The 13420-nt window shown below is 35.1% G+C and overlaps 1 protein-coding gene across 1 annotated transcript; it reads right to left on the reverse strand.

Moving 5' to 3' along the window:
- Positions 1-3307: 3307 nt before the first annotated feature.
- Positions 3308-7259, reverse strand: LOC113499281 (transient receptor potential channel pyrexia-like). The gene has a single exon (XM_026879699.1). The coding sequence runs from the start codon at positions 6878-6880 to the stop codon at positions 3917-3919; it is 2964 nt and encodes a 987-aa protein (XP_026735500.1). The 5' UTR covers positions 6881-7259; the 3' UTR covers positions 3308-3916.
- Between the last annotated feature and the right edge of the window lie 6161 nt (positions 7260-13420).

Genomic DNA, 13420 nt, shown 5'->3' on the forward strand with positions numbered 1-13420 from the left:
ATCCTTTGTTCAGATTTTATACGAATTGGTGATGATTCTTAGATCACCCTGTAAAGGTCAATTTAGTTTCAGGTCATAAATTCTAAAGATAAGATTTTCCCCATTTGTCATATAGCATACCCGGAAGATTTTGAAGCTTCTATTATAAGTGAATAGGCATAACTCCTATTTATTGTTTCTTATTTCTTAATAATTCTCTGCTCCTTCACATAATAAATATTATTCAGATCAACCAGTCGACATAAATTACAGTTAAATACATTGTTTTTAGTGTTGTGTTTGCGACTGTACCACGCACGCGCAAGGTCGGCGGCGCAGTGACTGCATTGCTTTTTAATTGTTATCGACTAAGGCTCTAGGCACACATACTTATACCTAAGTTAGCTACACAACAAGGTATTCCACCTTAAATTAGATTAGATTATTTATTTTTTAGTGTTTCACGTGATAGTGTATTATGAGACGACAAATATTTATTAAAAGTCCTTGCTGGAAATTTCCAAATTTATTTTTATTCTAGTTCTCCTTTCAAAACATTGTGCTCTCACACCAAGATTAACCGTTAAACTGATCATGATTAAAACACCCCGTTGATATTTTTTTGTTTTATACTCTGTAATCCGGGGTTTCCACGCGTTTCGTCCTGGTTTTCAAATTTAAATGAAAAAGCCCTTAAAAGTAATTTAAAATTCAGTTTTTATACAGCATTCACGGTTCATAAGATACAGGCTGGTGCCAAACGCATAAACATTGATGCCTCAGTAATAAGGCTCCAATTTTAACCTTTGGGTACGAAAAACCAAAAAAAATGAGATTTGAACTCAGCACTAAGACACAATAGGTACCAGTTAGTGGTTACAAAACTTTAGTTAATCAATTTAATACCCACCTAAAAATGTAACATGTTACCTTCGTAAGGCGTGTCCATAATGTATTCAACAATGGTTTACTCTCGCGTATTTTTCGAAAAATTTGCTTTTTTTATATAAAAATAAATAGTTATTTTAATAATCATTGCTATACCTCAAAACCTCCAGTGTGTACAATTCCTTACCGTGTCTTGGTTTACTTAGTGGGCAGTTCTCAATATTACCGAGATTCTTTCCTACTTGCTATGTATAAACGCGTTTACGGAGAACGCCTTAAACCCTACAGTTGAAAACATCGTAAACATACCGAAAGGGTTGCAGAAAATCTTCATTTCTCGTGTTTCAATTCAATACAGGTCAGTGTTTGCCGTTAGGTAAGTACAAACACAATAATATAGGACTTAGTATTATATATAATTTTATTTTGAAGACTGAGAGTAGACATGTTTATCCTATGGAATCTATAAAAGGTTATTGAAAATATTTTTTATTTATTTTTAAGAATATAATCGTAATGAAGGATTATTACATTTTATCTTGTATTATTTTGCTGGATTGTAATACTTACTATCTAAGCTTGCATTGAAGTAGAATCATTTTTCTTACAGTTTCTCCTGCTTTTGTTTAATTTACTGGCAAGTTGTATGGCGTTCAATTTAGGTAATGTTGTACCAAATTAAATGTTTCTTCCAATAATCATTTTTTCAGGCGGAAGTCTTATATAACTTTATCACTCCTAACATCAGGGGTACAAAACTATTTCTCATACAATTAAAAACATAGCGATCAACATTCATAAATAAAAAAAACACTACCATTGAAATTCATCACATCACTAATTGTATATTTAGTTTTTATTTTACTTTTTCCAGAAACTCAGAATAATAAATAAATATTTGTTTAAAAATAAGTTATTAAGTAATATTTCCTGATCAATTTCAATTTATTATAACACATTGCACCCGGAACGTTGTTTACGAAAAGTATGCGACATTACGCTCACAAGGATATTCAAAAGGTGCATTAACAACCAATTAATAATTCATCAACATTGTTTAATTGATAACTCAAATGTATGCAATTAATTAAGTTTTTTTTTTATTTGAGATAATTATTTATTATTTCACATCTAGGATAGGTGTCATTTCACGTTCTCGTGTTAGGTACACTAAAATCAGCCTAGAAATTGATGCAATTAGCCAGAATTGAATAAACATAAGTTCTGCGCTTCATCTTAGACTGAAATTGTAAGCTTAAGATCACCACACTAAGCCCACTGTGCGACGTATCGTGAGTTCGATGTTTGGTCCGTACGATCCACGTTCACTTGTTCTAAGTCTGGGTTTCTTTGTGTGTGTGACTTGAATGTTTGTGTGATGTCTCGTCCAAAATAATAATGTATTTTATCCTTAGTAAAACTGTTTGATTTACAGACAAATGCAATGCAATTTTCATGAGCTCCTCAACAATATTTAAGACGCTTGACAATTATTGTTACTGTAAATAGGTATAACCAATAACATTTACAAAGCAATAAAAATGGAGCCTCATCTTCAGAATAATACAAAAGTTTCAATACTTTATTACTCGCCATAAATTATGATTTCCATTCATTACCAGTTAATTTGATACCGTATGAATTTATAGTCCTTTATATCATACCCAGGGCGGCTAAACCCGGGTACAGTCAAGTTCAATGTGGCGCAGGAACGCGGACATGCGCGTGCGCAACTAATTGATCATTACCGCAATTATTGTGCCGTTTTGAGTTCATATAGGCCCTTTCAAAATCTTTTACTTGAACCTTACTTATTTATTTTTAGTTTAAAGCCGTTGTGTGGTAGTTTTTTCAAAATTAAAAAAAAAAAAACAAAATGTTTATTTGCATGTTACGTTTACTCTTAATACACTGTATCGGGCACTGGTGACCATTGATCATTGTTTTGTTTTCGTCTCATCAGCTATCTTGACATACAATGGGGTGCACATTCGCCAGTACATTCTTCAATATTGTCCTTTTTTTATGATTATAGTACTGGCCTGTTACTCTTGTCGAGCGAAAGCATACATTAGAGACGATGAAGAAGGAGTCAGTATCACAGTTAGTTACTTGCAGAAATTCGAGTAGAGTTTTTGGACTTAGAATCATTAGTGTACCGTTTAATAAGAAAAGTCTTGAAAACAGCCTCTTTGAAATACAAACTTTTGATTTTACTCCGTTTCTTTTTAACAGCAAGAGCACTTAGGAAGCAATGAACCATGGGCAAAATAGGGTGCTGTCAATAAATATACGTTTTGACATTCAAAAAGTAAGAGGTAGCCTATAAATAAATTTTGTTGTTGTGAGGAACTTCAGATTCCATTTTATGGAACTCAGATTTCCACCGCACGTGACTTTCAGCTAATATTGACTATCAAACTCTTAATAAAACACAAAGTTATAAAAAATAAGATTTAATTAAATGCGAACGCGATAACGTTGACAATGTTTTCATCTTGTCAGCCAATAGTGGCTTCCATAAGTACTCTATTTACCGAAACACTCTTATCACTAAGATCACGAAAACTGTACAAACAAATTACTTAATTTAAAGTATGTAACACGTTCCTGGCGTTTGCCTTGGCAAGATTATTATTTCACGCGTACATTATTACAGAATTATTTGTTCTATCCTAAATTCACTTGTTCCTATCTGCGAGCTATCGCCATGTCATAAAGTATTTTTAATGCTGTTCCTTCGACAGCAAAAATAACTTGATAAATTTGAAAATGTTGTTGATAAAGACAAAAGGCAAACTTTTTTATAAAAATCCTAATACCCTGACACATAAACGGTTTAAAAATATTTCTTTCCCATCTTTTTCTCATCTCTAATATCATAGTTATGATTAAATTTTAATTTAAAGCTAAACACAGAATATCCATACAATACAATCTGCACTCATTTTCTTCTTTTGCCGGATGTTTCTGATAGCGATCATCGCAATTTTGAATGTTAACCTCTTTTGAATAAAGCTGATTTTCCTTTATTCGGTTTGCTTTAGTTTTACTTGATGCTGTCAGAGTGCTGACTCTGGCTTGTACTGGTGAAGAATACTGGTGATTCTGGTGAATAAATCGGAGTGGATGGATGAGGAGCTCGGTAAGGAATCAGATCGGTATACTTGAAGAAATTATGGAGAAGAGTCTGTTGATCCATTAGCAGTGTATTCATATGCCTTATTTCTTGATCAATCTTCTTCATATTGAACGTCGCCTGATCTATTTTCTCTTGCATGCCTCTGATCTCCAAGCTAAAGTTATGGTCGTTCGCGAACTGACCTTCATTCTTCAATTTCGAGGTGTATTTGTTCTTATACAAGATTTCCTTGATCGATCTACCTGACTTCACTTTGTTTAACTGCGCCAGTTCGTACGCTGCCATCATTATGTCAGTCGGCAATCGTTTCTCCCGTGGGTTAAGAGGTTTCACACTCAAAATTACTTTTCCAGCTTCGGGAGACACTAATGCAGTTCTATACACGTATTTATGTAGACATTTTGGGAGCCAAGCACTGAACATACCCATCTCAACGAATAGGATCAGCTTCGTCTGTCTGACCAATTTAGATAACCCAGCAGTTTTGCGTAATCCTTGAATATCGTGAACAGCAATACCCACAAGAAGGTTCATTAAGATGATGGTAACGAACATGAGGAATAGAATGAATATGATTTGTGCTGACAATTCAAATATTAATGGCGGATCGTCTTTAGTAGGATCATTTATCAGAATATTCAAGTTTAGCTCTCCGACCATCATTGATAATGTGCTTATAAAGCCCATCAGAGGGTTCGAAAACATCTCTTCGTTCGGAAATACCACGCAGAAGCAAATAGTGAAACCTAAAAGAAGGCACATGTAAGCTAATAGTAACTTCAAGAATTCTGTTAACACCTTCTGATACATAGCTACGTAGTCACCGAACATAGGAAGTTGACCCATCATAAGCATCAAGTTTGTCCAGGCCCCCAATACCGCGTAACCACCGACATGGTTCTGCCAACTGTAATCATTTTGTATTTTGTACAGAGAAAATACAGACAGCAAGACAAACCATTCCATCAAATTTTCGAAGGTCGCAAAGTACTGATAGATACTTGAGTACCCAGTTATGCCGGTTAGTTTCCGAAGAATCTCAAAAGCAGTGATAGCCATTAGAACCCATCTTTCGAACTCTATCGGATTGTTTGTTAATATGAGACCTAATATCGACTGCTTTTGACACAGTTCATTAAGCACACCGTATTTCTGAGCATATTTACCGTTACAAGTTTTCACAACCGCAGTTAGGACATAGATGGATAAGAACGATACAAAGAGAAAGCAAAATATAAGTCTGGCCAAATAAAATTTTCTTATCTTCTTCCATTTCATAAACAAAAACGCGGAACATAGCGGATGCAGTAATATGTCTTTTTGACCTTCATCAATCAAACTGTTTAAATATGTGATCTCACGAGGATAAGAGAATTTCAGTAATCTGCCAAAATCAAACTCTATTTGCACTTCTTCGTTCGCTTCACTTGGTTGGTTTAAGGATATACCACAATCTAAATTATGTCTAAGTATAGCTAGTGATTTCGGTGTTTTTCGGGCGATTACACTTAAGGCTGTATGGCCTTTCTTCGATTTCGATGTGACATCAGCACCAAGGAATATTAGAGTCTCTACACACTGAGTAAGGTTATCCATAGCAGCTAAATGTAAAGGAGAGTATCCATATTCATCTTTCTTGTTGACTTGTGCACCCCAGCTTACAAGCATGTCGATGATGTCACATGCACGCTCTGCTCGTCCTATGGCAGCATGTAAGGGTGTTCTTTTATCATAATCTTCGGCATTTGGATCAGCGTTTCCGTCCCTAAGAAGTACCTCGACACACTCGATGCTTGAACATCTAGCCGCTAAGTGCAATGCAGTAAAACCTCTGTAGTTCTTTGTGTTTGCCTTTGCACCTTCAGATAACAAGAGCTCCAAACATTCCGCATATCCTCTAGCCGCCGCCAGGTGTATCGCTGTACATTCCTTATCTCTTTGTTTGGTTACGCCGTTCACGCTTATCTTTGTTTCTTTCAGTAAATATGACAGACATCTTTGAGCGCCAAGTTCAGCAGCTAGATGTAAAGCGTTCAAACCACCTGACGTAACATAAGCAGGGTCTACACCTCTTTCAATGAAAAGTTCCATACACTCGACAGCGTCGGCTCGTACTGAGCAATGTACCAAATTATCTTCACAACCGGCTCTCTGCACCACGGCATGTAAAGAAGCACCATTAGCTATTAGAATTTCGGCAACTTCTAAAGAATTCCCAAACGCAGCACAATGAAGTGGCGCAAAGTATTTTGGTGCAAAATCGACGTCAGCCCCACGAGATAATAAGAAAACAGCAGCCCTACCTGCACCACTGAATGCGGCTAGATGCAGAGCCGTCAGTCCAGCTGGCTCTGAATAGTGAATGTCAGCTCCTGCTTCTAAAATAGCTGGCATCAACTCATCCCTCGCGAGAAATGCAGCCCACATTAATGTCAGGTTGACGACCACTTCAGGCGCCGAACTTATATGTTCCTCAATATTATCCGTAGTTATCAAACCACACTCAACATCATCAAAGAATCGAGCCGCTCCGAGGCTCAAAGCTTTTTCACACAGGCCTCGTCTGGCGACATCTTCCGTTAGCCTGGCTTCAGGGTCTGGAGCGAGGACATCAAAACTATGATACATATTCGGAGCATCTTCAGCGGGTGGCGACGGGCCCACGAACAGATATTCTTTAGCTTTTCCAGGTTCTCTGGCGGACTCCAACAGATCGAAGTTTGGTTTATAGCTGGAGTTTAGTGGAAACTCTTCAGGTTCTCTTGGTGTTCTTGATCTCACGCTGCCGGAGAAGCGGAATCTCGAGGGTGTGGGGGTCGGCGTCTGGAGGGGTGAGGGCCACCCCATCTCGCGATACCCGAAGTTGTCCATGGTCGAAACGTGACTGACTACTGACGCTGGCCGTTATCTTATCTCGTTTGTTGTTCGAGAGCTCAGACACGCTGAGATGTGTTTGACATCGTGATTTACGTAGCTATTTTTACTACGACGCACAATTATATTAAGATTAATTTTCTGCGGGTTTTTGAAGAAGCAAATTCTTACATCACTGCATGTTTATTCAATTGTATAACACTAATGTTTTAGCCGCCAAATATAATGTTATCTTTTGGTTCTTGAAAACTTTTTTCTTTCAGTCGACATAACGCGGCAATTAACACAAAATATATGGCACTAACGCAGGAACTGTCTCGTTATTTATAACATCCATTGTTTATCGTTCTATCTCTTTTACACTTAGGTAAACATCATTATGTTTCCTCGTTTTAATTGCACTAGGTAAATTAATTAAAAATAAATTTTGCAATGGACTTATAGAGTCTTTGCTTTATAATGTTGTTGGATATACTTGAATCCTTTTCTCTTGGACGGCTTTCAGATCTGTGCTAATTATTGAAAGTGATCAGATAAAGAATCTTTTTAGCCTCAAGGGCTCCGAATAAAATTACATCAGTAATCTTGCACCGATAGTATAAAATTGAATCACTGACCCGATAGTCTCTATATACTGGTCTTTATCTAGGCTCTATACTTAAGTGCACTTGGATTATTTTGACAAAACATATACTTTTAACTATGCTATGCTTCTTAAAAGAATTCGCAATCCAATACTGGACGAAAATACATTTTTGTCATCTTGTTATGGTCAACTTATTTTATATAATAACCCTGCACTTTGTCCGACACGGCCATCTTTTCCAATTCGTTGGACCTGATGCCTAAGCGTTGCCTCTTATGAATACCTTATCACCCAAATAATTTATTTAGTAAACATTAAGAACCTCCGTAACTTTTCATCTTCAGTATTTAATCATTCTCAAATATTTTTATCTGACTGCGAAACATTATCTTATTTTTTCAGTCTTTTCTTTTATATTTGTTTTGGCAGTATACATTATTACAGTTGCGTCACTTATTGAAGCACGGAAAGTGGAAAATAAGAAGGAAATGGTACTTAGGCTACGCGCTCGCAACATCCTACTAATATTTTAATCCGGGTAAATTTAGGAGGATGTAAAAATGTAAGTTACTCTCACTCAGAAACTAATAACATAAACTACTTACTTCTAAAACATTTCGAATCGTCAAAATTTTCCTAATCCTCCTAGACAGATCCTTACAGTCTTAAGTGAAGTCAATAAGGGCCGACCGTATTGTTATTATCAGTCGGGCAAGGCAACCGACTATTTTTCTACCAAACACGAGTAATGATGAGTTGACAAATAGGCGACAAATAGTGCTTTTACAAGAGTACATTTAAATTTTCCTCCATAATACTGCTATATTCTTAATTCAAGTACAAGTAAAAAATAACTCCCCTGAAATGTCTTACCAATTTTCACCATCACAATAAATTATCACTCATATAGCCGGTTAGGTGATGGCTCAATAATAAAGATGACAATACAATTGATAACAATGGCTCGGCTACGTCGAAAGGAAGGGACAAGATCGCGGTGTTAAGAGAGCGTATCTAGGACGACCAACACATGGACGCTCTGTTGGCCGACCCAGGTATCGCTGGAGTTGAGGCGGAACTTCGGGCACTTCACGCCGATGACTGGCAAGATAGGATAAATCTATCTCGTATCAGACACCAAGACGCCAACGGAGTAAGTAAGTAAATTGATATCAATCCTAGTACTAATTACACCGATTGTTCTAATTTTCCTCATTACTGAGAACTGTGACAGTTGACAGTACATCAACCTCGTGCGACGCTGCGCCTGCGACAATATTTGACAAACGGACCGACTGTTGTGTTACCTCTGTGTTATCTGCTGTTAAGGCACGTTTATATGTATTCTTTTATATTTGTATGATGGAAATATGTAATACCTATTTGGTTTGAAATATCTTCCATATTAAAAGATATTCTATTCTATAATAAATTGATGTGCTCCAGTTTCCAGTTACAATTTATAATGCTCTTTTACGTATTACTTTACTATTCGGTATGATAAAGAAATATATTTGATATTATTTTAGCAATATGAGACTGCCAAGTGAAAAGCTGTGTGTTCGAATAGCGTCATGCATCATCCTGCCTTTTGAGTTACTCTGCGTATTGCGAAGTAATTACGACTTGTTAAAAAGGTGAACGTAAAATATTGTGGGGTAACCTGCCTATTGTAATATGCCTATAGAGGTCTGAGGCGGTTCAAATACCAGGACCATTAGGTTGAATTTTACATAACTTGTCTGTTTTCTACTTAAAAAGACTATCGGAAAAAACTAACACTTTTTTGTGGTTTTTAACATCAACTTGGGCGCAGAGGTAGTAGGTATTTTAAAATCATCCCTCCATATAATATAATTGGCTATGACACATTAACTATGTAATGAATACTATTTATATATTTAAATGTTCATTTCAGTATGAAACAGTCCCAATATGTAAACACGTGATAATTTCATGATCTCTTATCATGACTTAATGATGAGTATTTATTTAAAATCACTTTCTATCGTAATAGCAAACAGAAGACATTGTTATGTGATTTAAATTTACCCTTTACATAATAAAGAGAAAAAAAATCAAGGCTATATTATTTGATATATTAAATCGGCAATAGGTTTGTCTTTTAAAATGCTTAGTAGTAAAACCGTTGGGGTATGAAATCGAAGGTCGCAGGTTCGAATCTCATTACACAGAAGTCTTTCCAATTCATGTAAATAACAAAGTAATGGTGAAGGAAAACATCGTGAGGAAACCAATACACCTGAGGATTTTTAAAAAGCATGTTTAGTCGTCATAGTCACGTCACGTCATAGGCTTAAGGATGGTTTTAAACTCTGACAACAGGATGTACACAAACTCTACGAAAAGCAGAAGCAATATATGCTAGAAAATTAATAGATTACCTGAACCAACCCAAGACCTTGTGCAACGAGCCACTTTAATACCCCATCGACTCTTAACAGGTAAACCTTATTGACGACTAAGAAAGCGTTGAAAATAGTTTTCTGAGACCATATGAGGCTTATACTCAAAGTCAAGCACCCTTACCATGTGCACCTAAATCACATATTTACAAATAATTATCTATTGACAAGCATCAATTATGGAGGAATTATTGAAATGTTGGGAAAATAAATTGTTAGTCACATTGCATGTAAAAAAAAATGGTTAAAAAAAATCAATCAGCGTCTACGCTTCTCAAAACGTTATTCATTCAAAAGCGTAGTTCAGTGATGTTGCAGGAAAGAGACATAGCTACGCACAGTCGATAGCGCCGTCGCTTTTCCACAATAGCGATATTCTTGCTTTTAAAACTCATAGTACCGGTACTCTTCCATCGCATTTTCCTCAATATGTCCGCTTACAAATATTCAAGGTACCGTGAATATATTTCTAGCCTCATTATCCATATTAATCCGAGTTTATTTCACTTTATTAAGCAACGTCAATAACAGTATGTTGTGACGAGCGCGCCGGTGAGTGCGAGCTAGTTTAGATTTTAGATGTTACGACTAATCGTGATGTAGAAATATAGTAGCTGTAACGACAAATGGAAAATAAGTAGACCTAATAATTTAATATACTTATCATTTAACTAGCTGTTGCCCGCGACTTCGTCCCCGTGGGTAGAAGATATCAGTTATGATTTATACCTGCCCTGTTTTTTTCACATTTTAAATTGTATCTTCGCTCCTATTAGTCGCAGCGTGATGGTTTATAGCCTAAAGCCTTCCTCGATGAACGGTCTATTCAAAACAGAAATATTTCTTCAATTTGGACCAGTAGTTCCTGAGATTAGCGCGTTCAAACAAAAAAACAAACAAACAAACTCTTCAGCTTTATATATTAGTACAGATTACGTATAATTGATATTTTCTGGATAGGCATTCGAGTTGTAAAATTATAATTCTAAAAGCTACTGAACGCGACCTGTTTCGAGATTGATCCAAGGATAAGACATGTATTTGTGTGACCTACGAATGCCCGATGAAAGAGTATTAGTATTTTTCCTAGCCCACATTTTGTAGTGCAGCTGGACAAAGCCCAACCCAAATAATTTTCCGATTCTCTATCCCGCGAAACCGCGCATGTTTCACCGCCCATGTTTCGTTAAAATGATAAAAATAATTATAGAGGTTTATTTTTAAAAGCAGAAGTAAATTAAAAAGTTTTATCTATACAGGGATATAAAAACTTTGAAATAATGTCTAGATTTCGTGTTGTTCCTTTGTATAATCTTTATAATTAATACTAAAAATAAAAAATGTTATTTAAAATCGTAAAGAGTAAAAGTCCTTACTTTCTATGCCTAAGATAGTGAAATTATAATACCTAGAGTAACAATTAATAGAAGAATAATAAAACAATTAAAGTGACTGCTAATATCAATTCTAGAGAATTATAAACCGATTAAAATTATTGTACTGAAATCGAAAGTTTAGATAAAAGTGCTATTAAAGTTTATGATGGGAAAATACTTTTCCAACGAGTCATATGATACGTTGATATAATGTTACTAATGCACAAAAATTGATGCAGAAAAAACACTATTTGACACTTCGTGTAATTGTACTTTTATTCAATCGTGTCCTAGTATGGACATGACAGACATTTAGTCATTATCATTGGTCTTGGTCTCTCTTATCACCTTATAGGGCAGCTTAATTGAACCTGCGGCCCACCGGCCCCTTTGCATTGCCTTCCAGAAGATACTTGTAGAACGATAAAGATGTAATTGAGGGTTGTAAAAAAGTTGATGCACCGTATAGTCATATGCGTGGAAACCGTAGTTAAGACGCCTTACTAAAACTAATGTTAGTTTCATTTAAAATTATGGAAAATTCTTTTTTTTTGTCAATAGAAAATGATAATTTCGTTTGCTTAATTTGTTTACTTGTAAGATATTTAATTAGCAAGGAATACGAGATCTGAAACGCATATCATCATACATCGCATGAACTATAGAACCAGAATACAATATAAAGCATTATTAACAGTTTATAGCTCAAAGTATAACTGCCTTAACAAAACTGTCGTATCTAGTCCCTCATCTATGTCGGACAAGATTTAGCAACTTATCAAAGTCAAGATCAGCGTTTATCAGATCAGTGACAATTAATCGGACAGGTCACCCGACCGGGAATCGAACTGGCGGCCCCGAGGTGACGGCCCCGTTACCGCTGAAGATACTTGATACCACAAGTAGTTTAATAGACTGTAATAACGTTTGATATTTGTTTATTAATTGTTGATAACGGTTTTTTGTAAATACGTATAATATAATGTTAAACTTTCACACAACGCCATCTAGTGTAAAACCAAGCAAAGCTGACTAATATGACTGATAAACATATTTATATCTGTGTTTCTAAAAATAAAAATACTACATACATAAATTATGTCATTTCAAATCAAAATTATCCTTGAATCTTGTTAAATGCTTTTAATAAAATTAACAAGAATAAAATAATAAACCTAGAAATACCAAAGCTATTGCATAAACACATCTTAGTAAACAACCAAGAATTTTGTATAGATAACGACGAAATTATTTGCATTTAAAACGTCGTATTTACTTGTTAACTTCATAATAAATTTATAGGAATATTATGCAAAGATTGTGTAATGAAGGCAAGAAGAAATATATGGAAGATAATAATAATATTTTGTTTCTTAAGTAAAATTATGGTAACTTGATTTTTCTTTCAGCTGTGAGACATAGAGGTCACTAAAGGAAATTATTAATTAATTATTATTTAATTTATTAATATGCAACTCATTTGCGTTTTTTTTCTCTTTCAATACATTTTTTTTGTAAGTATATACCTTATGCGGCTATATTAACAATTCCATTGAAATACTCTGCATTAGTTTATACACTTGAATTTGAAAATTGTCTGGACTTTAAAAGAGACTGCGAGCCCTGAGTTTGTTTCGACATTTCTCCTTAGGGTAATCAGCTAGGAAATGTCGGCTCCATCGTTCTCAAAAAAGACATGTGAACGTGATAAAATATCCTATTTGCAGAATAAATAATTGTCAGGTCTATTCAAAATGTTGCTTACGAATAAAATAATACGTAATATCAAATAACTCTTGAATTAACTCACGTTTAAGTTTAACCAGCTAACATTAACTAAACATCGTCGCTTCTCCGTATGTTAAGGCGATCGTTAACCGTGTAATTGACAAGTCGATACTAAATACATTCTGATTATCTGTGCCTCTGGAATGTGAGGGCCTTGATAAGGTCTGAATATTAAATAAAATGTACAAATTATTGTGAGTTTTATAGAGATTCATGTTGAAGAAATTGTAGAGGTGGAAATCTTTTTTATGTCAGTATAATTTGCACATCAGATTTTTTTTTGGTTTAATCGCTCTGGTTTAACTAATGAACAATAATATAATATAATTAAGTAAAAAGTACACCAAAACTTGGAACAAAC

The sequence above is a fragment of the Trichoplusia ni genome, chromosome 12 (genome assembly GCF_003590095.1).
Source record: "Trichoplusia ni isolate ovarian cell line Hi5 chromosome 12, tn1, whole genome shotgun sequence".
Classification (NCBI taxonomy): domain Eukaryota; kingdom Metazoa; phylum Arthropoda; class Insecta; order Lepidoptera; family Noctuidae; genus Trichoplusia; species Trichoplusia ni.